This window comes from Lissotriton vulgaris, chromosome 10 (genome assembly GCF_964263255.1).
Source record: "Lissotriton vulgaris chromosome 10, aLisVul1.2, whole genome shotgun sequence".
In the NCBI taxonomy this organism is placed as follows: Eukaryota; Metazoa; Chordata; class Amphibia; order Caudata; family Salamandridae; genus Lissotriton; species Lissotriton vulgaris.
Window position 1 is genome coordinate 908889088 of NC_141698.1, and position 25449 is coordinate 908914536.

General features: G+C 45.9%; 1 protein-coding gene across 1 annotated transcript in view; it reads right to left on the minus strand.

The window, feature by feature from the left end:
• Nucleotides 1-25449, minus strand: part of LOC147688995 (ATP-dependent translocase ABCB1-like) — an 856748-nt gene that overhangs the window by 194157 nt on the left and 637142 nt on the right. Inside the window, exons 22-24 of the mRNA XM_086941881.1 lie at nucleotides 24804-24887; nucleotides 24515-24718; nucleotides 4242-4342 (exon numbers count right to left, since the gene is read on the minus strand). Of these exons, the coding sequence (XP_086798007.1) occupies nucleotides 4242-4342; nucleotides 24515-24718; nucleotides 24804-24887 (389 nt within the window). The remainder of the gene's footprint in view (nucleotides 1-4241; nucleotides 4343-24514; nucleotides 24719-24803; nucleotides 24888-25449) is intronic.

Genomic DNA, 25449 nt, shown 5'->3' on the forward strand with positions numbered 1-25449 from the left:
AACATCTTCGCAGAGCCTGTCGCCGCTGGGTGAGATCACCGCATCACGTCGCTGCGAGAATCATCACGAGCCATCGCATCCAGGAACTACGAGTGAAAGATCACCGCTGAGCCACGCATCGTCGCCCCGGAGATTGTCGCAGTCCCTCAAGATCGTCACATCGTGCCTTTGCGAGCATTTTCCTATGGAACCTCTGCACCGGTAGCCATACAAGGTATCGCCTCCCTCCCCATACAGGCCGGATTTGTCGCAACACGCCCGCTAAGTCCAGCAGGGTTGTTGCATCGCGTCCCCAAGGTCTCAAGAGTGACGCTTCGCTTGTTTTCCACCGCACCAGCTTCTGTTTTGGAACTTTGTCACATTTAAAGGTACTGTTGGCAAAACGTGACGCAACTGTGAACTTTTCACGCAACTGTGGATTATTTTATCGCAACCTTAAGAACTCTTTTGCAACCATATTTTTGAACTGTGTATGTTGGATTTTTGTCATTTTGCTCTTGTGTAGTTTAGATTAAATACCTTTATTTTTCTAAACTGTTGTGGAGTCAGTTTGTAGTGTTTTCACTGTGTTACTGTGAGTGTTGGTACAAATACTTTACACATTGCATTTGGATAAGCCTGACTGCTTGTGCCAAGCTACCAAGGGGGTGAGCAGAGGTTATCTAAAGAGTGTTTTCTCCTTACCCTGACTAGAAAGAAGGGTCCCTATTTGGACAGTGGTACCTACCTCTGCCAACTAGAGACCCCCAGTTCAAACCACGAGGATCCCTCATTGTAATTCTGGCAACCCTTCAATGCCATGTGACACCAGGGCACCATAAAATGAAGGCCTGCATGAGGTAGAAGGTGTAAGCTCCTGGAATTGAAGCCATGGTCGTAGAGATTGTCCAACAGTGCCGGGCATGCAAACTGACGAGTTCAGAGAGGCCAGCACCTAAAATTACAGAAGATCTGTGTATCATGGTCCAAGCTGAGTCTTGACTTCTGAAGTTTACCGGCCGGTAATACCATGATGTTCCTGATAGAGAGCTTCTCCGAATATCTCATTGTGGGAGTGGTTGAGTCGACTGCATTTGTATATGTGTCTCCCGTCCTTGAAAAGATATTTGCCACTGTTGGGTTGCCAACTGAAATCCAAACTGACACTGCACTGACCTTCCAGGGTGAGGAGTTCAAGGATCTCCTCAAACAACTGGGGATACACAACTGACACATCATCCCTCAGAACATCATCCCTCAGTAGCCTCAGACCAAGGGTGAGGCCGAACGATTTATGTGCACCTTGAACAAGACTCTCTGAATTGCGGTAGCCAAACAAACCAATCCTGAACATCACCTCCAGTTCTTCCTCCGTGAGTACAGAGGGACACCTCACTGTACCACCCAACAAGTCCCATGGACTCTGATGGTCAACGGACCCCACCGGAATACCATTCCAACATACTGAGGGTGGGCACCATCACCCCATGAGATATAGGGAACACAGGCTCGGCGCTCCCAGCATAACACCCTCATGAGCCAAAGATGAAGGGTACAGACATGGTCAATCTCACCAGGAGATATGGTGGTCATAGGAGATCGCAGAACCAGGTAGAAGTTCAGGACACCAAACGAACCAGGAGTCTGGACAGTTGTAAAAGTTGAGAACCATTATAAAAGCCAATAAAGGCCGAGAAACAGTGGCTAGGAACATGTCTTGGGTCAAATAAATTTGTTGTCAGCCCCCCCCCCCCCCCTCAACAGGTGGATCATGCAGACAACGACTGAGAGGCCGACTTGCCGGAGGCCGAGGAATGTGATGAGACATTCACGAGTATCGGGCACCAGAGCCGAGCAGCTGCAAGAAGTGCGTGCACCGCCTAATGACTCAAGGGACATCCCGGTCACAGAGGTCTTGTCAGGCCAACTCAACACCAGGGATATAACTTACAGCCTAGTCCTCAGCCAAGCCATCAGCTTAGAGACATTGGGCCAGATGTAGGAGCCAAAATACCGGTCGGTAACGGACGATATCAGCCGTTGCTGACCCGTATTAAGTATTTGGCATGTAGGGGCCCTATTTTACCGATTCGGTAAATTTACTGAATCGGTAAATTTACTGAATCGGTAAAATACCGAATCTGTATTTTTACCGATTCGGTAATTTTCAGATGTAGGTGGGACTCTTCTGAGTCCCACAGGCCTTACCGAATCGGTATTTTACCACCCAATCCTATTGGGTGGTAAAATACCAATTCCAGGTGTGCATGCACATGTGTGTATGCACACCTATGCCATGTGACAGACAGACATGCCCTTTGGGCATGTCTGTGTGCCACATGTCACACGTGCCTGAATCCGGGGTGCTAGAGGGTGTCAAAGTGACACCCCCTGCACCCATGCAACATTCGGTATTTACCGAATCGGCAAATACCGATTCGGTAATGCCCATTGATTCCTATGGGCTTCAATGCCCATAGGAATCAATGGGCATTACCGAATCGGTATTTACCGATATAGTAAATACCGATTCTTACAGAATCGGTAATTCAATTACCAATTCTAACTAAATCTCCCCCCTTCTATTTTACCGATTCATAAATACAGAATCTGTAAAATTCGGTATTTATAAATCGGTAAATATACTTACCTACATCTGGCTCATTGTGTGCCATCTCAAATAAACATTAGGGGCCCGATGTAGGTAAATCCCATTTACCGAATTTGAAATACCGAATTTTACCGATTCGGTATTTCAAAATCGGTAAATGGGATGTAGGTCCAAACATCTGGAATCGTTGCCGATTCCTTACAAATTCGGTATTTACCGATTCGGTAAATACCGAATCGGTATTTGCTATTGAATCCTATGGGCCTTTGAAGCCCATAGGATTAAAGTCAAATACCGATTCGGTATTTACCGAATCGGTAAATACCGAATTTGGCAAGGGTGCAGGGGGTGTCACTTTGACACCCTCTAGCACCCCCAAAACGGGCATGTGTGCAATGTGGCACACAGACATGCCCTAAGGGCACGTCTGTCTGTCACATGTGTACATGCACAGATGTGCATGTACACAGGAATCAGTATTTTACCATGGATTTGTATTCCATGGTAAAATACCGATTCTGTAAGCCATGTGCTGATGGAACATTGGCTACCTACATTGCATTTTCGGTAATTTTACCGAATCGTTATCATTACCGAATCGGTAAATATTACCGATTTGGTAAATTTGCGATTCGGTAATGATAACGATTCGGTAAAATTACCGAAAATGTGCCCCTACATCTCGATAGCCCTTTACCGATCGGAAACGGCCGAAAATCGGTATTTTCGGCCGATTCCGATCGGTAAAGGGCTACCTACATCAGGCCCCTAGGTTTCAGACTGAGTTGGGAAGGGGTGTATTATGTTAGCGGTCCTGCCTTTCTGCATCATCCAGAAATACATCACACAGCATCCTCTGGCCAGGCATGGCCAGAGGGGATACAATAAACTAGTATAGACAGCTGTGGTTATACTGTGACACTGTATGCCCTGTGTGTCAGTCCTCTGGGCGGCGAGAGCGGGGAGGAACTACGAGGGCCCGTGACCAACCCCGAGGGCCCTGTAACAAATGTGAGTGCTCAGAGTACAAGAGTTGGGTATCAGGGACAGTTCAGAGTTGAAAAAGTTGGGGGGTGAGTAGAACGAATCAAATGGGTGGCAGAGCTTGTTTCTGAAGACGGCAGGGTGAACAAGAAAGGGGGTCAAAGGTTCATGGAGAGAAAGAAATTATGAGGGTGGTAAGACAGGCACAATTACGCTGAATGCATGTATTTGGTAGATAAAGTGAACATGAACAAATCCATGAGTCAAAAATCAGATGGTAGGTCATTCTTTTTACTGGTCTGCTTACTTAAGTGGGCACTAGCGAACCAACATCCAATGTGTAAAACATGATTAAATCCAGGAAATTCCACAAGCACAAAAGAGGTCAGACAGTACAGCAAACTAGTCGCCGGACCGCTCTTGATCGCTCTATTACATCCCACAGTAAATTAGGCGATGGCCTGTAAAATTGCCTTTAATTGTAACCCACCTTGTTTCATAATTGACCACTATCTTCCTTCCAACATAATCAACTTTAATTCTGATTAATTTAGTTTATTTCAACATTCATTTTATCTTCCGAACTTTATGAGCAACAAAATTGTTCATGGTATAGCAGTTAAAATAAGGAATAAAGAGTGAATCAGCAGCATTCATAGCAACTGACCTGTAAGGCTTCTTCAGACTTGCAGCATATCTTTCATAGAATGTATCTTCCCTAGTTAGTGAAGCCACGGTTCTTATGTTTTCAACAGCCTCTGTTGATATCTAAAATGGCATTTCAACAAGCAACAAATTAATGAAACAGTAATACAGTTTTGTACAAGCAAATTACAGCTATATTTGTTTGTTGCTGTAGTTCCAATGGATAATTAAAGTGGTCAGGAGACGAGTGGCAATTAAAAACAAGCATTTGCAATGCAATAGGTCTTACATTTGCTGGAGTTTAAGCTATTGGTATGGTAAATGGTAATGCCTTTTATTTACATTTTAAAACCCAAAACATAAATGAAAAGCATTGTCATGTACACTGTCAATAGCTCGAGCTCGTGTGAATGCGTAAAAGAGGAAAATTTGCAAAACGGACGTGGAGTCATGTGTCCAAGATCATACAATGCGGCCAAGCGGGTAACCCATGATTAAACTATAATTCTCACCGCTTAATAGTGATATTTCATAAAGTGCTTGTGCTTCAAACCCTTGACGTACTTGTAACAGACGTTACTATAATCCTACTCAATGCTACTCATTTAGTAAGATAGGGTAGTCCCAGCTTGTGTTTGATTTGTCTTTCATCCGCAGACGTATGGGAAGCATGCATACAAACCTGCTGAGCAGCATCCCCTTCTAACATCTAGACCGTATCAGAGAGGTGCTGAAACCTCCGGGGGCTGGAGTGGTCAGGTCATCACCACCTCCAGACCCGGGCTGGAAACAGAGGGGTGACTGGAGCGCCGTCCCAAAAGAATTCACAAAGACATAAGAAACCATCTACTTTCTAAAAGCATTGTTTTTTTGGTTAAATAGGATGTTTAGTCCTGTTACATTGTTTTTGTAGAGAACCATGATCTGTGGGCAGTTTTCATCCTTACGCTCCTCAATCTGCTCTTCCCAGGATCACCATTCCCCAGTGGTGTCCTTTAATCACGGTCCAGCGCAGGGCCTGTGCAGGTGTATTCTTCTATTGTGAGTAGGGGTGCAGCTTCAAATGGTTGTATGATGTTACAAAGTGATCTTTTAGATTGCGGTACATCACAACGCATCTTTTACAACGCAAGTCGTTACCACGACTTGCGCTGTAGGGTGCTGGACTTAGGAATAGTAAGATTTACTACTCCAACTCCAGCCTACGTAGAGTAGGGAAGGTGTTGGAATAGTAAATCTACTATTCCTTAGTCTACAGCGCCCTCCAGCACAAGTCATGGTAAAAGACGCGTGGTAATGGCTGCGCAGTGTTTCGACCGCGTTGTTATGGATGTTCCCCCTTCAAACGTGAACTAAAATGCAGTGCTTCACAAAGAGTGCCACCTTCTGTGAGCTTTATTCTTCACAAGGCATGCTACCGTAGGTGGGTTTTTATGTTAATCACACACCCATTCTTCTGGTGCTGTTCTTTACAAGACTGTTCCCCGGTGTGTATTACTCTCTTATACACACACACCCTTCCCAAACACATCTTTCTAAAATCTTCTATTTGCAGCTCTCACACATCATCTCCTTACAAGTCATCACTGTAGTTCCACTTTGTACTGCTTCTTACTTGCGTCACCTCCCTGTCATCATGCCCTCCCTCTCACACATGCACTCTCTCTGGTAAACATAGCATTTTTGTTTCCTTTAATGCTGTCATCATTTCAATAACTGTGCATACTAACTTCACACTTTTACATAAAATGGCACTTGAAATTGACACGCAAGTGACCATCAATCTACACACTCTGCTGAGAGGCCAAGGAGTGGATGAGCATTTGTGACCCACTAGCATATTGATGCCATTACATTACAAAACATGTTGTAATTGGTGGCAACCAGGTAAAACAAGCAATAAAAACAACAAGAGGTTGTGATTGTCCCGGCAGCTTTGAAAGTGCAAGCGTGCACAGCGCTCTGCATATAAACAAAACACATTGTTCTGACCAAAGTAGGACAAACTCAATAGAGAAAATAGAGCTTACAACACCCAAAAAAATAACAGTACCCTATAAGAACCAAAGTAAAGGGGCCAATAGCCATGGGAGGGTACAAATGACGACATGGCCACAATAAGGAGGGACTAACAATCCACATAATCAACCAGACGGCAGCATGTAGGAAATACAATGACTCAAGCCAATTAAAACCATGGGCGGAGAGTGGGCGGAGCTCCCGCAGAGCTTCCACTCGATTACTGCATGCCTCGCAAAGCGAGCAGGGCATGCTCGCTGTAGCTATATGCTCGACCTAATGACAGTAGAGCAGGATGAATGTGTGAATTAAGACACCTTCATCTATTTTCTCTGCTGCGCTACCATGTGATGTAATTATTTTTTGTGTTTGACAATGTTTTTCACTCTATGGTCTCTTTCATAGGGCTGTGTTTTGATTTGTCATTCTTTACTTAGATTGAGGGTCTTGCTATATAAGAGAACACTCCAGTAAAAGTAGGCCTCTGTTTGCTTCCTGAATAGGAAAATTACTGGCATTGTTCTTTCAAGAAAGACACATGGTTAGCAAGGATCTTCCTGAAAGAGGTCTTGATTACATTTCCTTAGAAATGTAGGGAGTGGATCTTAAACAGAGTACTAAGATACAAGTTATTGTTTGTCATTGTTGGACTTGGCCCTTTTGGCAGGTTCACCCTGAAACATTTTGCATTCTCCTAGCCTTTTTCTATAACCTGGTGTTGGTGATTTTAGGCCTCGGAGCACTTTAGCACTGGGGTCCTTTGTAAAGGGTTTGCACTCTCTGTGTTACATTGGTACAGTTGGCCTGCCCTCCCATAGGAATGCAAGAGGGATTCCCTGTTATGGAGTGTCAGTGGTGATTCAGGTTATGAGAGGAACAGTGTGGTGAAGTCTAATATGTTTGAAATGGTGAGAATGAATGCTGTGCAATGGTGTGCACAGATTTCTTATGACTATGGGAGAAAGGCCACTTTTAGAAGTTGCCATTTCTGTGTGCTATGTGTCTGCCTGCCTGATGTGAATTGCATGTCTGGCTTGTGAGTGACAGGGGCTGGGAGGTGTGTGTGGCTCCAGGAGGGGCAGGGTGGCAGCGCTAGACTGAATGGGTATCTGTGCTGGGAGTAGTGGAAGTGGTAATTCCCTGACTCTGGATTGGAGTGTGCCTGCCCTGTCAAATGCTGGCTTCGCCCCCTGTGGTGTGTCTGATCATCTAGCCCCCACATGACAAAGGGGAAGAGAAGCTTGCAAAACAAAGTACTCCAAATTTACCCTGAACCAGTTGCATCTGGTTCCCACATACCCTGCACAACAGGCAAAGGATTAGGTGGTATAAATAGAGGGGCTGTGACCCCATGAATTGGGCCAGTTATTGTCCTGTTTGTGCTGTTTCTGGACTGCTGGGGCGTGCTGCTGCTGGGGCCCAGGAGGAGCCGCCATGGGGGCTTACCACCCTGCTGGAGGGCCTAGTGTGCTTGCCTCCTTGGGCCCAGCATTGCCCCCTTAATTTGCCAGGACTTTGTGCTACATTTTAAGTTCCCCTTGAGAGAGGAGTGCTGGAGCGTTGCATCACTGGGCTACAGGTTGCTGCTGAGGGAATCCCCAGTGTAAGGATTCCCCCATGATGCCAATGAGCGGGAGCCTACCCCACGTTTAGTGCTTTCAAGCGGGTGCCCACCCTGCATTTTGGTGCTTAAGCACGGCGGGTGCCCACCCTGCATTGCCGTGATTTCAGCTAGTAGGAGCCTACCCCACTTTATGGATATAAAGATTGCCGGAGACCACCCTGCATGTGGTGTACGTCGGCATATGCCTACCCCGATCCTTTGTGGCCCTCGAGGGGACCCCTGGCGTTGGGATCCCCCAAGTGTGCAGAAGAAAAGCAGGAGCCGCCCTGCATGATCACGGAATCTCAGGGATTGCCAAACAGGCCGCCGCCCTGCCAACTGTGACCCAGAAGTCAGGCAACAGCTGCCTGATCGGGGTGGACCTACGCGCCTTCTGGGGTGGAAGCTGCAGTGCTGGACCAGCGGGGCTACCATTCTCGAGGGAAATCCACACAGCATCATCTGAGCTCGAGGAGACACCCGGAGCCTAGAAAGGCTCACCGCTGAAGTCCTGGCCCGGCCGAAGTCAGGAGACGCACAGGACCCTGTTCCCGAGAGTGAGCTGGCCTGGAGGAGTCCCGAGAGGGTGGAGTTGCCACTGCAGCCACAGGGAAATTGGAGCCTCGCCGGCTCCCAGAAGAAGGATGAGAGAGCCGCGACCAAGAGCCCAGTTAGTGGGGCTGCCTTCCAGCTTGATTGGTGCCAGAGTTGCACAAAGATGCCCTGGTGAAAGGGGGCACTTTGATTGATAGAATCCGGATGCGGGGGACTCTCGGGGCACTAGAGAGCTGAGGCGGAATTCCATCTTGGGGCCATCTTTGTAGGAGTTCCCGAACAGGGCTCCCCAGGCACAAAGAGTACCAGTTCCTTGTGGGGCCCGTTGGTAGGCCTCACTTGTTGAAGGGGCATTTCCAAGCTCTGCTCTCCTCAGTGGGACCAGAAGGACACATGGATGCCAGGGCCAATTTTGACACAGCTTCCCCGCTTGACAGTGGGCAACTGCAACGTTTTGCACCTTGGGTTGGAGGGCACAGTAGGTGCCGGTGGCCCCAGTACTTTCACAGCTGCAGGGCAATTAGCGGCAACTGCAACATTTAGGCTGACATTTCTTTGGGGGCAGTTTTTGTGAAACAGCAGTGAGGTTAAGTTCCCTGCCTCAGTGCAATTGTGCACTTTAAATGTGGCTGCAATGGCAGCCAGCCCTGACAGTTGGGACATAGGGCGTCTGAGCCCTCTGAGAAGGCCAGTTGACCAGTGGGACAGGGTGAGGTTGATGGGGTGCCAGGTTCTACTGTGATTTACATGGTGTACAGGAAAAGTGATTTATGCACCGTGACTCATGCCTAATGTGACTTATTCTTGTGATGTCTATGACATAATGTGTTTAGGTTTATGATGTTTAGGCAGTCTGTGTTCATGCTGGTAAGGCCTAGTGCGTAATGTGTTTATGCTAATGAGGCTTGGGCATAATATGATTTATTGTCTAATGTCATCTTATATTTCAGGTTGGGGTCTAATGCTAATTTGATAAGGCTTAGGTCATTATGGTAAGATTTTCAAAAGGAGGGACAAGTAGGGATATTTTTAGGGGTCCAGCGTACGAGCCCGGGAATATGTCAACAAAGAGAGGTACGCAGTTCCCTTAGTAAGGTGTATTCAAAGAGTGAAACTGAAAACGACCAGGTATAGACATAAGAAAGAGAGGTAAAAGGGGATGGGGATTCTCCCTTTCGGGACTAAAACCCCCACACACCCAGCAAGCTAGGTGTCATACTTCATCATATGGGTTTTGCTCCTCGTCAAACTGGCGGTACAATGTCTGACGGGCACCCAGATGGGGCTCTTTATCGGAGATCTTTTGTCCCTGCCAGTTGGTGCATGCGGGTATGAGGGCCTAGTGGATGGAGCAACCCCGACCAGAAATGATGCATCGCTGTGTGGATGAGAGCAAGAGAATAAAGACCTGCATCACTTTATAGCCCATCACTGCATCGGAACCGCTGTTGTACAATGCAACCTCAGCGCAGGCCCTTGCATCCCTCATTGACAGCATCTTCAATGATGACATCTGAATCCGCACTGCAGCCTTGCAGCTCCTTGGGAACTGATGCATCACCCGGACTGTGCAACACATCGCTGACTCCAAACTTTGCATTGCAAGCCCTCGTTGGCGGGATCTTTGAGGACGATGCAACAAGGCCTCACACCGCAACCTTAATGCATCTCGGAGCTGATGCATCGCTCCACTGTGCAGTGCATCTTCAACGCAGAGCCTTATATCACCCCACAAATCAAGATTAAAGGAACTTTGTTCAGCACGCCTAACTGGGTCCTGTAGCCGGGATGCGCTCCATTGGGGCCGGGCCGAACTTGTGTCTTTTGTCCTAGTCCTGTGTGATGAGATATCCACAGTTGGCGCCGTATGCCTTTTGGTGCTATTTTTTCTAAAATCTTTAAAGTTTAATGTTTTTAGTTCTACTGATTAGATTTTTGTCGTTTTGGTCTTGTTTTCTTTATTAAAAACTATTCTTGTCTTCCAACACGGTTGTGGGCTCTTTTTGTTGTGTGTTTAGCTGTGTTACTGTTTAAAGTGTTGCAAAATACTTTACACAAAGCCTGACTGCTCTGTGTCAAGTTACCTGAAGGTTGAGCACAGATTAACTTAGGTTTTGTGTGTTACTTCACACTCAGAAGAATGTGGTTGCTGCTTGAGAAGGGTTTGACCCCACTCAACCAGTAACACAGTTTCTTACAAGTGTTAAATACAGGTTATCAGAAGTTTAAATAGAAGGAAATACTTTGTGCAGTTATTTTACAGCTTTTCAACACACAGTCAAATTTGGATACTGATATGTGACTTCTAAATTTTTATAACAAACAAAGAACATTTGCAACCTCCCCTCAAAACGTATGTATTTTTAAAGTGTAGCTTGATGGTTAAAAATGTAAAGCACACCTGAAGGGTTTTCGGATAAGGCCATGGTTTTCTGAAATTTTACAGCAAAATAGCACATTGCAATTGGAATAAACAGCATCACAGTTAAAAAAGTAAACCTAGTTACCATTTAGCATACAATATCTTTATCATCAGAAATATAATATAGGGTTTATAACATTCAAAAGATGTGCCCATTAGTTACAATTGATTTTTAGGCAAACAGGTTTATTTCATTAAAAATATAATAGCTTTCGTAATTGTTAAACAATCAGACCATATTCCTAAAATAAAACTGTTAATACCTTGTTGAAAAACAATGAAAACCTTTAAAACTACTAAACAATCGCCATATATTTAAAAGGAGGAGAACAAACGTAAGGAGCTGCAAAGATGTGATGTGTGAATCAACTGGAACCCAGCCTTGATCCTAGGCAGATTGGTGGTGGCTCCATGGTGATGGCCATTCTTGCGCCAAAAGTTTCTTATCTATTATATCACTCCCTCGATGTGTTAACACTGCATTGCTTTTTATAAATAGTTCTTAGAAATCTATTCTCTAGTTGGCCGTGGTTTGCACCCTGTCCAAGAAGGGACCCTCACTCTAGTCAGCTTAGATAACCCCTCTTCATAGCCTTGGTAGCTTTGCATGAGTAGTCAGGCTTATATCAGAGGCAATGTGTAAAGCATTTGTACATACATACACAGTAATATAGTAAAAACAATACAAAAGGAGTCCACATCAGTTGAAAAAAATAGTCAATATCTATCTGAATAAAACAAGACCAAAACAACCAAAATCCAACATACACAAAGTCAAGATATCACTTTTGAAAGATTAAATAAGTCCAGTCCAGGGGAATGTATGGATGTATTGCTTTTAGCACAAAGTACCTTGGATACATAAAAATTTTAAGATGAAACAGGCGCAGGGGAGGGGAGTTGCTGGGAAAGCAAACTTATGTGTTGGTTCCTTACTGGAAGGGAGGCATAGCTTCAATCTCTGGACACGTGGCCTTGGGTCCTTGCTGCTAGGTGATGTTGTTAAAGAGAGGGCATCGAGGGATGATGAATCAAAATCCAAATGCACTACGTAGATGAAGCGCCTGCGAGGCAGGCGCTTTGTCGATTTCACACCTGTGAGGTAGGCGCTGTGTCTATTCTTCAGCAGCGAAACAGGGGTGCATCTAAGACAGAGAGGGTGCCGCGGATGTCGGTGACAAAGTATTCGGGACCTGAGCTGCAGTGAATTTTCAGCCTCAAAGTAGGTGATGTGTCCACTCTTGAGCTGCATTACAGTGATGCATCAAGAAATAGAGGTGCTGATAGTTGATGCCTGGATTTTCTCAGCAGGTTACACTACCAAGGGCTCCCGAACTAGATTTGGCACCACATGGTAAGTCAGGGTTCTCAGCAAAAAAGCCCAAGAACTGGTAGGGGAAGTCTTTGATGACCCTGAGACTTCTGAACAGGAGGCAAGCACGCACAAGCCCTTGGAGAGCCTTGAAAGCAGGATACAGAAAGCAACATCCAGTCCTTTCGCTCTCAGGACAGAAGGAGCAAGCAGCAGGTCAGCATAACAAAGCAACAAGCAGAGTGGCAGTCCCTCCCACAGTTCTTCTACCTGGTAAAATGGCCTTAGTCCAGAAGTATTCTGATTTTGGGGTGTTAGAGGTCTAATACTAATACCCCTTTCTGTCTTTGTAGTAGGCAAACTTCAAAGGAAAGTCTTAAAGTGTTTGCAATGCACAAGACCCTCTCTTTCCCTGACCTGACTCTGGACACACTACAGGGTGTCCAGAGGCACAGCCCAGTTTGCATGACAGTTTGGCCAGCCTAAGACATCCGGCCAAGCCATCATCCTCACTTAAAATGCACCTACCACTCTCCTCCCTAGCTGACAACACTAGGATAGAGAAGATCGCCCCACCCTCGACTCAGTGGACTGGGAGAAAGATAAAAATAAAATGATATGATAATAACATACTTTTTTATCAATTTATTTTTAATCTGCTGGCTGTTGGCAGGGGGGCGACGCTCCTCTGCCATAGCAGCGTAGGCGCCACTGGAGTTGGAATGTAGCTGGTCTTAATCGCCCCCTGAAACAAGAGTTAATTAAAGAGAAGATACTTGTTTACAGGCCGCATCTCCCATGTCTTACTGAGACTAATTTAGCATTTAGAAACAGGATGCTTCTTTGGCAGTTAGGGTATAATATTTCTTGTACAACTCAGCAGGCCTCAAACCGAAGGGTAGCCATTTTAAACATTTGTTATTTTTAGGTACTATGGACTGCACCTGATCCATATGGAAGGTTGTTAGTTTCCCAGATTGAGATAGCTAGTCAAGTCTACATTATCTGTACTGTCTACCGCCCCAATAAAGGTGATCCAGACTTACTAGATATGCTAAACCTTGAGCTAGCACAATGGTCCAGTGATATATTGATCCTTGGTGCTTGTAATTGTATTATGAGTTATAAGTTGGGTACAACTGATATAAATGTTATTTTGTGTTTGAATAAAACTCAGCAGTCTATTAAGGAGTTAGCAAGGGGATATGGCCTGGTTGACCTCTGGAGGACATTGCATCTGTCTGTACTCAGGTATACATATTATTCTGCGTCTCACTGACATTGCTCTAGAAATTACATAATATTAATCTCTCAAGGTTTAATTTGTGATTACAGTATGGAATTGTGTCCTAAAATAACTTCACACCATAACCCCTTGATACTAGTGCTTTAGATCTGTGATTCTTTAAAAGAACCTCGAAGATGGACATTTCCTAGACGGCTATTGTCAAATAGAGCATTCATAAAAAGGATGCATAGACAGTTGGCTGATTTTACATCAGCTATCATGGGCTCCTTTTCTCCAAGTAGTGCGAGGGACATTTTAAAAGGTTTTTTCATGGGGGCCTCTGCACAGTGTTTTTTCTGAACATAATAGGCTTCATAAGGGTCAAGCACAGCTGCGGCATCTCGAACAACTTAGATGGAAGAAAAAACATGCTTGAAATTTTCTAGAGAAAGTCTCTAATGTGCTAAAGATATGATTTGATATGATCTAATGCTGGTGTAGTCTTGATTGTATACAGAAGGATAAGGCTGCTGTGGCTTATATTGCAGTAGGGTGTCCCTATTTGAATATGGAGAGAAAGTCAACAAGCTATTGGCATATTAAATAGCTTAAAAAAAGAATCATAACAGGGTTAAATGTATTAAGGATAAGGACAGGAAAAAAGCATTATAAACTGCAGGGCACCCTTGAACAAGTTAAGAGCTTTTAGCAGGATCAATACACTGAGAGACAGGCTCCGAATCAAGGTGAGTTGGATAAATATATGTTAGCAGCTAATATTCTTAGGTTAAGTCCTCTGCAGGTAAAGGCACTTAATGAGGAGCTCACTTTTTAAAAGCTAAAGGATGTTAACAAATCACTTTCGTCAGGTAAGTCAGAAGGAGAGGATGCCATGCCATTGGAATTCTATATAATAGTCAAAGATTTGCTGGCATCTATTCTACTTATGGTCATTATTCATTTCTATCAAGGAGGAAATATTCCAGGCTCTTTGAATTTAACAAAAATTGATATCTTTCTTAAAAAGAATAAGTCAGCAGAAGACAAGGGGTCATATTGGCCTATATATTTAAGTAATGCAGATGCTAAGAAATATGCAAAAGTATTTTCCACAAGACTGGCTTCCTGAACCCAATATTTTGTATGTTCACAACAACACAGCTTCATTCCAGGAAGAGATAACACCAATCGTATTAAAGCTGATATAGCATTACTCAATGCTGCTAATACTTTGGCAGATAGGTTGGAATTATATTATTAGATGCTGATAAGGGATTCAGCAGGGTCATGTGGCCTTTTCTAGTGACTCCCCTTGAAAACTATGGTCTTAGGGGATAGTTATGTTGATTATGTTCAGTGCTTATATCAATCAGTCAAGGAATTTGTAGGGTGCACTACTCACCTGTGAGGGTCTCAAAGTGCTGGGGGGGAGGGGTGCTGCTACCTCTCGAACAGCCAGGTCTGGAGTGGTCTCCTGAAGTTAGTAGGTCTTGGGTCTGCCGTAGGAGGATGGGGAGGGTGTTCCAGGTCTTGGCGGCGAGGTAGGAGAACTATCTGCCACCGGAGGTCACTCTTCAGATGAGGGGGATGGTGTCGGGGGCGCTGTCAGCTTAGCGGAGCTGGCGGCTTGGGGTGTAGAAAGTGAGTCGTCTGTTGAGGTATGCTCGTCCGGGGTCGTAGAGTGCCTTGTGTGCGTGGGTGAGGAGCTTGAAGGTGATCCTCTTGTTCACGAGAAGCCAGTGCAGGTCTCTTAGGTGGGGTGTGATGTGGCTGTGTCAAGGGATGTCAAGGATCAGGCGGGCCGAGGCTTTCTGTCTGTGTTGCAGTCGTTTCAGCAGTTTGGCCTAGGCTCCCGCGTAGAGGGCATTCCGTAGTCCAGCCTGCTGCTGAGGAGGGCCTGGGTGACCGTTTTTCTTGTGTTTGTGAGGATTCACCTTTTAGATCTTGTGGAGCATGTGGAGGGTGTTGAAGCAGGAGGATGAGACGGCTTTGACTTGCTTGGTCATGGAGAGTGTTGAGTCGAGGACGAACCCCAGGTTGCGTGCGTGGTCGGTGGTCGGTGGTCGGTGGGCGCTGGTGCTGCTCCTAGGGTGGTCAGCCACCAGGAGTAATCTAAGGCTGAGGTGGTGGAGCCGAGGATGAGGACCTCCGTCTTGTCCGAGTTCAGCTTCAGACGGCTGTTCTTCATCCATTTGGCGACGGCTTTCTTTCCTTCATGGAGGTTGGTCTTGATGGTGAGGGGGTCCTTGGTGAGGGAGAGGATCGGAACTGAGAAAAAATGAAGAGCAGAGGCCTGATTTTACACAGGAGGATTGTCAAAGATTTCTGGATTTTTTCATTGACAAAATTGAAGATCTCCTGTTAGAAATCTCTTGCTCCTCCGTCTTAGAATGCCCGCTGCAAGTTACGCCTCTTAATCATAAAATTGATACCCCCCTGAATACCTTCCCCTTGATTACAAAGGAGATGCTAGCTAGTCTAGTAGAGAGGGTAAAATCAGGCTCCCATGTGGATCCTTGCCCCCCGAGGATTTTCAAGCTAGCTATGTCAAGGATGGAAAAGGATGTTCTCAATCTCCTAAACAAATCCCTGGAGGCTGGACAAGTCCCTGCTATGCTCAAGGAGGCCAGGCTGATTCCACTGCTTAAGAAGCCTGGAGCGGATACTAAAGTTCTAAAGAACTTTAGACCCATCTCCCAACTTCCCTTTTTAGCAAAGGTTCTGGAACAGCATGTGCTGACATACCTTTCAAAGCACTTGGAGACCAATGACCTGCTAGAGCAAAATCAGGCTGGTTTTCGGGCTCATCACAGCACGGAGCTGGTGATGCTGTCCATTCTGGACGAACTGAGGTGTAGAGCTAATAAGAAGATCCCTGGGGCCCTGGTGCTCCTTGATCTCTCCGCGGCTTTTGACACGGTATGTCATCGTCAATTGCTGTCGCGTGTGAGAGACATGGGCATCGGGGGGCCTGCTCTAGGTTGGCTCACCTCTTTTCTGCAAGATAGATTGCAGAAGGTGCAGCTGTCCGACCTAGTATCAACATCAGCGGCCATCACCTGTGGAGTGCCGCAAGGTTCGGCTCTCTCGCCGCTCCTTTTTAACATCTACCTGCAGCCTCTGATTTCAGCCCTCAACCAGATGGAATGTCAGATTTTCAACTATGCTGACGATACGCAGATCGTTATCCAAATAGAGGATTCTCCAGGAGCACAAACCAGGTTGCATAACATCTTAAGGTTCACGGTAAACTGGATGTCCGCCAACTCCTTGAAGATTAATCCGGATAAAACAGAGGTGCTGCCTATAACCATCCAGGGCAGCCCTTGGAATGACGGGTTTTGGCCCAAGGAGTTGGGCAGGACGCCGGAACCAGCAACTGTGGTGAAAAGCCTGGGAATCCATATCGACAGCAATCTGTCTATGAAGAAACAGGTGCCTGTGGTGGTAGGCACATGTGTTGGTCTTCTGAGACAGCTTCGCAGGATCTCTCATCTGCTGTCATTCTCTACGCTCAGAAGTGCGGTACCAGCTATGATCTTGGGCCGCCTGGACTACGGCAATGCGCTGTATATAGGGTTGCCTCAGCGACAACTCGCGAGGCTTCAGATAGTAATGAATGATGCAGTGAGGTTGATTTTTAAGAAGCCTAGGAAAACACATGCTTCACCTCTCCTGCGTCAGTTACACTGGCTCCCTGTTAGACAGAGAGCAATGTTTAAAGGCTTATGTATCACACATAAGGCACTCTATGGTAACGCGCCCAGGTACATTAAAATCAGACTATCTGGCTATATCCCTGCTAGGGTGCTATGGTCCTCTGAAGCCACGCTTTTGGCCAATCCACGTTTCCGCCTGTCCACTTTGGGCGGGTGAGCGTTCTCCACTCTGCTTCCTGCAGCATGGAATAAACTACCAACCAATCTCTGTAAGGAGTCAAATTTGCTGCCCTTCCGCCGAATGCTAAAAACCATACTCTCTCGGGAAGCGTGGGGTGTGTTGTAAGTCTTCTATCTGCTTTCGTAGTGCCGGTTTCTTTTTGTACAAGCGCTTAGAGACCCTGGGGTGATAATGCGCTATATAAATGGAAATAAAATAAAAAATATATATTTTTTTTAAAAACTGTGTGTCGTCGGCATAGGAGATGATGTTGAGGTCGTGCAGTCTGGCGACGTGGGCGAGCAGGCCATGTAGATGTTGAACAATGTCGGGCTGAGGGATGATCCTTGGGGTACGCCGCAGATGATCTTTGAGGCTTCGGAACAGAAAGGGGGGAGGCGGACGCTCTGGGTTCTGCCGGAGAGGAAGAAGGTGGTCCATTCCAGGATCTTGTCTCGGATCCCTGCGTTGTGGAGTCGTGTGCGTAGGGTGCGGTGGCAGACCGTGACGAAGGCGGCTGATAGGTCCAGGAGGATGAGGGCTGCGGTTTCGCCGTTGTCCATCAGGGCCCTGATGTCATCAGTGGCGGCGATGAGGGCAGTTCTGGTGCCGTGGTTGCTGAGGAACTCGGACTGGGACGGGTCCAGGATGTTTTTCTCCTTGAGGTAGCAGGTTTGCTGCTTGTTGACGGTTTTCTCTATATACTTTGCCGGGAATAGGAGCAGGGAGATGGGCCTTAAGTTCTTAAGGTCCCTCGGATCTGCTTTGGGTTTCTTGAACAAGGCGTTGATCTCGGCATGCTTCCAGATCTCCGGGAAGGTTGTGGTCTCGAAGGCGATGTTGATGGCCTTGGGAAGATGGGGTGCGATGGTGGCGCTAACTTTGTTGAAGATGTGGTGTTGGCACGGGTCTGTCGGGGAGCTGAAGTGGATGGTGTTCATGACTTTGATGGTGTCGTCATCGTTGATGTTAGTCCAGGTGAGCAGGTGGTCGTTGTGGGTGGTGGTCGTGGGATATGAGGTGTCATTGGCTGTCGTGGTGGTCTGGTTGTCGAAGCTGTCATGGATGTCTGTGATCTTGCGATGGAAGAAGGTGGCCAAGGAGTAGCACAGGTCTTGCGATGGCTGTAGTGTGCGTTGTTGTCTAGGCGGCCCTTAAAGGAGATCCTTTTGGCGGATCTGATAAGGTGATGGTGTTGGCGCATGGCATTCTTGAGGGCTGCGTGGTTCTCCGGTGTCTGTTTGCGGTGCCATTTCTTCTCTAGTCTTCAGCAGGTTTGTTTGAAGGTCTGGAGGTCTGTGGAGAACCAGCTGGCATTCTTGTTGGTCAGTCTGTTGGAGGGTTTCTTGATCGGGTGAGGGTGTTGGCACAGTCGTCGATACAACGCCTGAGGTTGCTGGGGGCGGGGTCGGTGGGGTCAGTGGGTGGGCTTCAGACAAGGGCTGGTGATTTTGCTCCAGCAGCGGCGGGGGATTTTTTGGGTGCAGTGGTGCGTGGTGGGTTTCTGGAAGGTGAAGTGGATGCAGCGATGGCCGGTCCAGTGGAGTTCGGTGGTGTGGCAGAAGGAGACGTGGGAGCTTGCGGAGAATATGAGATCAAGCATGTGGCGGGCGGAGTGGGTGGGCATTCTGACTAGCTGTCGGAGTCCAAGGTTGGCAAGATTGTCGATCAGGGTGGTGTAGTTGGTGTTGTTGTTTTCGAGGTGGAAGTTCAGGTCTCCGAGGAGGATGTAGTCTGTGGAGGTCATGGCGTTTGTGCTGACAAAGTCGGCGATGGAGTTGTTGAACTGAGGCCGGGGTCCAGGGGGTCTGTAGATCAGAGTTCCTCTGAGGGTGGTGTTGGGATCAGTGTGGATCTGGAAGTGCAGGTGTTCGAGGTGCTGAGGGTATAGTTGGAGTTGATCAAGACCTTGAGGGTGGACTTGTGAATGATGGTGATTCCCCCTCCTATTCTGTTGGTGCGGTCACTGCGGGTGATCTTGTAGAGGTCCAGGATGGCTATGGCGATGTCTGGTGCCGAGGAGCTGTTCATCCAGGTCTCTGTCAGGAAGGCAACGTCCGGGGATGATGTGTCGAGAAGGTCCCAGAGTTCGGCGGCTTGTTTGCATGCGGAGCGGGTGTTCAGTAGTATGCATCTGAGGTGGTTTCGTCCTGTCACGGTGAGCGGTTTGGCATCTCGGAGACTGGTGAAGCTGCAGCTCCGGCAGGAGAAGGGTTCTTTGGTGCCCTTCGGGGTGGCCAGGAAGCAGGTGTGCGCTCGTCTGGTGTTGAGTGCGTGGAGGGTGTTGGCTTCATAGTGGAGACGGTGTTGTGGTGTTCGTGGGGGCCAGGGCGCGATCCAGGTGCGGACGGGCACAGACGGGCTTGCCTTAGGCGTGCCTCCAGCGCCATAAGAAGGGGAGGTGGGAGGGAGGAGGCAGCTGGGTGGAGGGAACGAACGACTGGGCGAGCGGGGGTGGGGCCGCAGCGGTGGGAATACGGGGGCAGCAAAGGAAACAGAAGGCAAAAGGGCACAGGGCACAGAAATAAAACAGGGAACAAGGAGGAAAGAAACAAATAAACAAATAAGACAGAAGCAATACAATTACAGCAAAACAAAACTACGGCCTACCACTGGCCACTAGGGTTGAGGCGCAGGTGGTAGCCTGCGGGTGGAGGAGGGCCTCAAACTCTCCTCAGCAGCAGCAGCTGGGGCTTAAGGGCAGGACACACAGGTGGTGCTGTACGGCGTGGGGAGCGACCTGCCTATGAAAGGGTCAAGGGTCGCTCTCCTCACCACACAGAGGCTGGCAAAAGAAGGGGAGGTGGGAGAGAGGAGGCAGCTGGCTGGAGGGAGTGGACGAATAGGTGGGCCACAGGGGACGCAGCGGCGGGAGAACGGGGGCAGGTTATATTAGCACCCAATGGCCTGCATATTTCTGGCTGGACACTGCTCTTCTGTCTTTAAAATCTCCCATGGTGCACGAAAGAGATGTCTATTATCTCTGTTCCTATTTGCTCTTTATCTGAAACCTTTTTTTACAGCATCTTATTTCAACCCATGGATAACTTCAGTAGCCTTGAATGGAACTGAGATCATATGAACCAACTCAGGCCATCCAATGGTTTGCTGGGGAGGCTGAGAGAATCGGGGCAGTTTCTGCTTACCATCTTATTCTTCAATAGACCACAGCTATTCTTAATTTTTCTTCTATTCTAAAGGAACCAAGTGTCGTACCTGTTGCAACTGCTTCTGTTAATAGGATAACTAATTTAATTCATGAAAAGCTGCCTTCTTACTGATTGTCTACTGTATCTTAGTGTATGTGTGTATCAAATAGGGGCTGGGTCTGACTGGAAGTTCTTACTGTGCAGGCATTCAGACCCTAACTACTTTGAGTCAGTAAGATTTAGGGTAATTGCTGATGTATGCAAGAGATGAGGAGACATCAGCTCTGCTTTTCAAATGTCATCTCTGCAGTCTGTTACACCTCTTTGGGAAAACCCATCCTAATTGTCTATTTAGCTCTCACCTAGACAGCACATGTGCTGTCTCTTCGAGACATTTTGTTTTATGCACAGTGGGTTTACAGCCAAACAACAGCTTTAACATTGGTTTGCTGTTGCATTGTTCTCATTTCCTTCATTACGGTTTTTGGAGGCATGCCTGTTTCATGACATCTTCTTGTGATTGGCCCTTTCACGGAGCATGGACAAGTACTTGTGCAAATCCACTGCTCCTATTTATGGAGCAACTTTTTTTCCCATTCCAGCACTTCACGAGTGCTTGTGTTTTCAGGCCATCTTCCACATCCCCATCCATGGTGCTTCTTTTAACTCTCACCCGCCACCTCTCCTTGTTGTTTTATTTCCTCACACATCTCTGCCCGACTCTATATCTTCTCCACCCTCACCCACTCCCTTCATGTTTTATAAACATCTCCTTCTACTCGTTTTTAGGTCTCGGCTTGGCAGCGCGCAAGCGCTGTCTCTCAGAGACTTCAAGTAATCAGTATCACAGGTGAAACTCCCGGATACTTACTCTTGCCACTTGCTATTTGTTAACTGTGAAATTCCTCTTCTTAGCAGGATTATGGTTGGCTGTGCATGCGATAAGTCACTTCCGTTTTATCCGGAAGCAGCACTGCCTACCCACAGTTTTCGTCCGCTTTCATGTTTTAATTGTGCCTGAGGGGAACTTTTTTGGGGAATTTTTGCAGCCCAGCATGCTCACTTGCATACATAATTAGCATGGAGCTCGTCACGAGTGCCGCGCTGTTAATTATACACAAAATTGCAAAAAACACAGTTGATGAACAGAATGCAGAACAATGTCTTACATTCACCCCAGTGCAAAGATCTGGGCCTAAATCCATCGTTTTTTTGCACTCCACACCACCCTAGGTCAGACACTGGCTATATGCAAATCAGCTTTGACCCTGTGCCTCATGGGAACAGTCCAGCCCGAACTACCAAGCCATGTCTTTCCTAGACCGGAATCAAGCATCCAAGGACCGGTTTCTGGCAATCAGCCTTCTTCAGCCTGGATAGCTTGACTCCAGTGATGTGGAGAGCCTGGGACTCACGTCTGAGCATACCCAGCCCACTCGGGGTGAAAATTGCAAAACACACAGTTGATGGACAGAATTCAGAACAATGTCTTACATTCACCCCAGTGCAAAGATCTGGGCCGAAATCCATCGTTTTTTTGCATTCCACACCACCCTAGATCAGACACTGGCTATATGCAAATCAGCCTTGACCCTGTGCGTCATGGTAACAGTCCAGCCTGAACTACCAAGCCATGTCTTTCCTAGACCGGAATCAAGCATCCAAGGACCGGGTTCTGGCTATCAGCCTTCTTCAGCCTGGATAGCTTGACTACAGTGATGTGGAGAGCCTGGGACTCACGTCTGAGCATACCCAGCCCACTCGGGGTGAAAATTGCAAAAAACACAGTTGATGGACAGAATGCAGAACAATGTCTTACATTCACCCCAGTGCAAAGATCTAGGCCTAAATCCATCGTTTTTTTGCACTCCACACCACCCTAGGTCAGACACTGGCTATATGCAAATCAGCCTTGACCCTGTGCCTCATGGGAACAGTCCAGCCAAAACTACCAAGCCATGCCTTTCCTAGACCGGAATCAAGCATCCAAGGACCGGTTTCTGGCTATCAGCCTTCTTCAGCCTGGATAGCTTGACTCCAGTGATGTGGAGAGCCTGGGACTCACGTCTGAGCATACCCAGCCCACTCAGGGTGAAAATTGCAAAAAACACAGTTGATGGACAGAATGCAGAACAATGTCTTACATTCACCCCAGTGCAAAGATCTGGGCCTAAATCCATCGTTTTTTTGCACTCCACACCACCCTAGGTCAGACACTGGCTATATGCAAATCAGCCTTGACCCTGTGCCTCATGGGAACAGTCCAGCCCGAACTACAACATTTACGTGTGTTGTATGATTTACATAGCAAATATTTTCAAGGCTTGGCTGATGCACTGCCCTTCATCCCCTCCCATTTTGTATTTCTCAAATCCCCTATTCCCCCAATTGTGTTGCTTCTTGACATTCTCCCCAACTGTCATCCACCCCGTACTGTATTGTGCTGGCTTGGCCAACCTGTCCAGTAAATCAAAAAGCATTATGTGGTGTACAGCGCTGACTATGGCCTAGCATTTTTGTTCATGACTTTCAGTCATGCTTAACAGCAGCTGTCCTGCTATACAGCGTGGCTAAAAGACATTGACAAAGACAATAACTCTTCCAATGATGAGAACCATTTGCTTTGCCAATGACTGTTTTCAGGACGGTGTCGCTAAATCTTAGTACTCCAGTGGGATTAAAGTTGCAGAGCAGCTATTCAATCATTGCTCCAGCGTGAATGTGGTCTTCCCATAATGACTTTTTTAAAATATCTCCTGGTTCAGGATTATTTTCAACATAATTATGTAAGCAGGATCATCTGCAATTTTCCAGAGCTCTCATCATATATACCTTCGGGCTACAGTAGATTTACTATTTAGATACGCTGTCATCTGATGACCACATATACGGAGGACGATCTTGCACAAAAATGGAGCCTGTCCAGGCATTAGATAGTCAGGGTTCCCTCGAAATATTCGACTTCTCTGTCGTCTCCAATAACCCGAAGGTGCAACAATTTAGAGCCCTCAGTATGTTCTATTATACAGCAGACAGCAGAAAAGGCAGATAAATGGAGTCTGAATAAGACCGGCAACAGTAACGGTTGCCCAAGGTTTGAACTATATGCTGCGGACATAGTTCATACATTTGCTGGCTGCCTCTCTTAACGCAATACTAGGACGATATAGCTCAGAATCTTTCTCAGTTCTTGCAGGCTGATGTACAGCTAAGTATAGGAGAAACTATGCTAGGCTGGAAAGAAAACACAATCCAATATATGTCTGTAGCTATATCTGTTGTAAAGATCATAGCTCACTTATGTATTGCCAGGGAATGGAAGGCCATAGCATTTCCCATAGTCTATTAATGGTGGGCATTACTTGGTGCGAGACTGAGGGTTCAATTCTCTGGCTTAGAGGCCAAAAGGTCACTAAATGCATAAATCAAATCTGATCACCCATCTCTTAATGTTAGAGACTTTTATGTGTTCCAATTCATTGATTTTCCACCCTTTTCATGGTTTATGAATATGTGATATGACTCATGATATATAGAGTTTAGGTATGTATTTAGCTATTGGGAACTCCGATATATTTTGGTTCTTATACTTTATGGTTTACTTTTTTTTTTTTTTTTTTTTTCTTTCTTTTCCCTATTTTTTTCTTTTCCTGATGGTGTTTTCGCTTCTAATTTTCGAAACTTTTTTTAATGTGTTCTTGTACCACATCTGATTCCAAGAAAAAAAAATCCTTCATACTTAAAAACAATAGGTCCATTTTATATATTTAACGTAATCATGATGTACAGCTTGAAGAATTGAAAATGTACTTATGACATTTAACAAAAATGTAGCATTAAAAAAGAAATATTTTTAATGAGTTTTGAATGAATGTCAACTGTTAATTGCAATGTTTTAAATTAACTAATGTACTACAGAACGCTGATCTCTGTTTTAAAATCTCACCTTTCACCATCACAACGTTGGCACATTTCATAGTGTTTTTTAGGGACTGTGTATATGGATTTGCAGATGTGTGGATTTTTACATTTCAGTTTCTTTATGCTATATTATACTAATTAGAACATTCAGATAGAGATCAGTGTAAATATCACAAAACATAACGTAACAAAAAGAAACAAACCTACCATTCCAGCTTCTTCTAGGGCAGCTTGGTTCTCTGAGGCATGCCCGGAGAGTGATTTTGATTTAATAACAAATGCACCAACCATGAATGGTGTACAGGCAAGAATTAGGAGAGTTAGTTGCCATCCGCAAACAAACGATATTATAAATGCTGTCAGCAAGGTGGAGGTAGTCAGGCTGAATATAAATAGGCGGTCTCCAATTGCCTGGAAAGATAGAAAGCTTTAGTGAAATGGGTATGTGTACCGTGTGTGATGTTTGGCTCATTCCCTATTGATTGTTTAGGCATACCCCTTTAGCCTGAGATGCATCTGTGGCAAGACGTGTGATCCAAATTCCTACGTCATTCCTTCGATCATCAAACCATCCAATTTCCTAAAAAAACAAAAAATATAACCAAACATAGTATAGGATTCATAGACACAGTGATTCACTGCAGCCTTACAAATTCCATCACATTGTCTAGGTTTACATAAATGTGTACGATTGGATGTTCTGGTTCTTACTGATAAGTAGATGGTTAGGATCTTTCTGTTATGGAGAGAAGAATATCATATTAAACAGTAAAATTGAAATACTAAGTTGTACATGTCAAAATAGCGTTATTCGAGATGTACTCTTAAAAGCAAGAGAATAAAACCTCCACAATGTATACAAATTTACAAAATAGTAATTTGATGTTTACATACATACAGTGATTTATGTTAAAAAAGCAAAAGCTAAGCCAATGGAAGAAGTAAAAATTCATCTTGACAACTAGAATAGGATAAAACTCATTACATATAAGCTAAAAACTGCTAAAACAGATTCTGGTCAGACATGCTACATGGTCAGACTAGGCGGATCCCAATTTTCATTCAGAAAGAGACAAACAAGTAGTCAGTTATCACAGCTTTGAGTTCTGCCTTAACACCCACACCCATCCCAAGTATTTGGC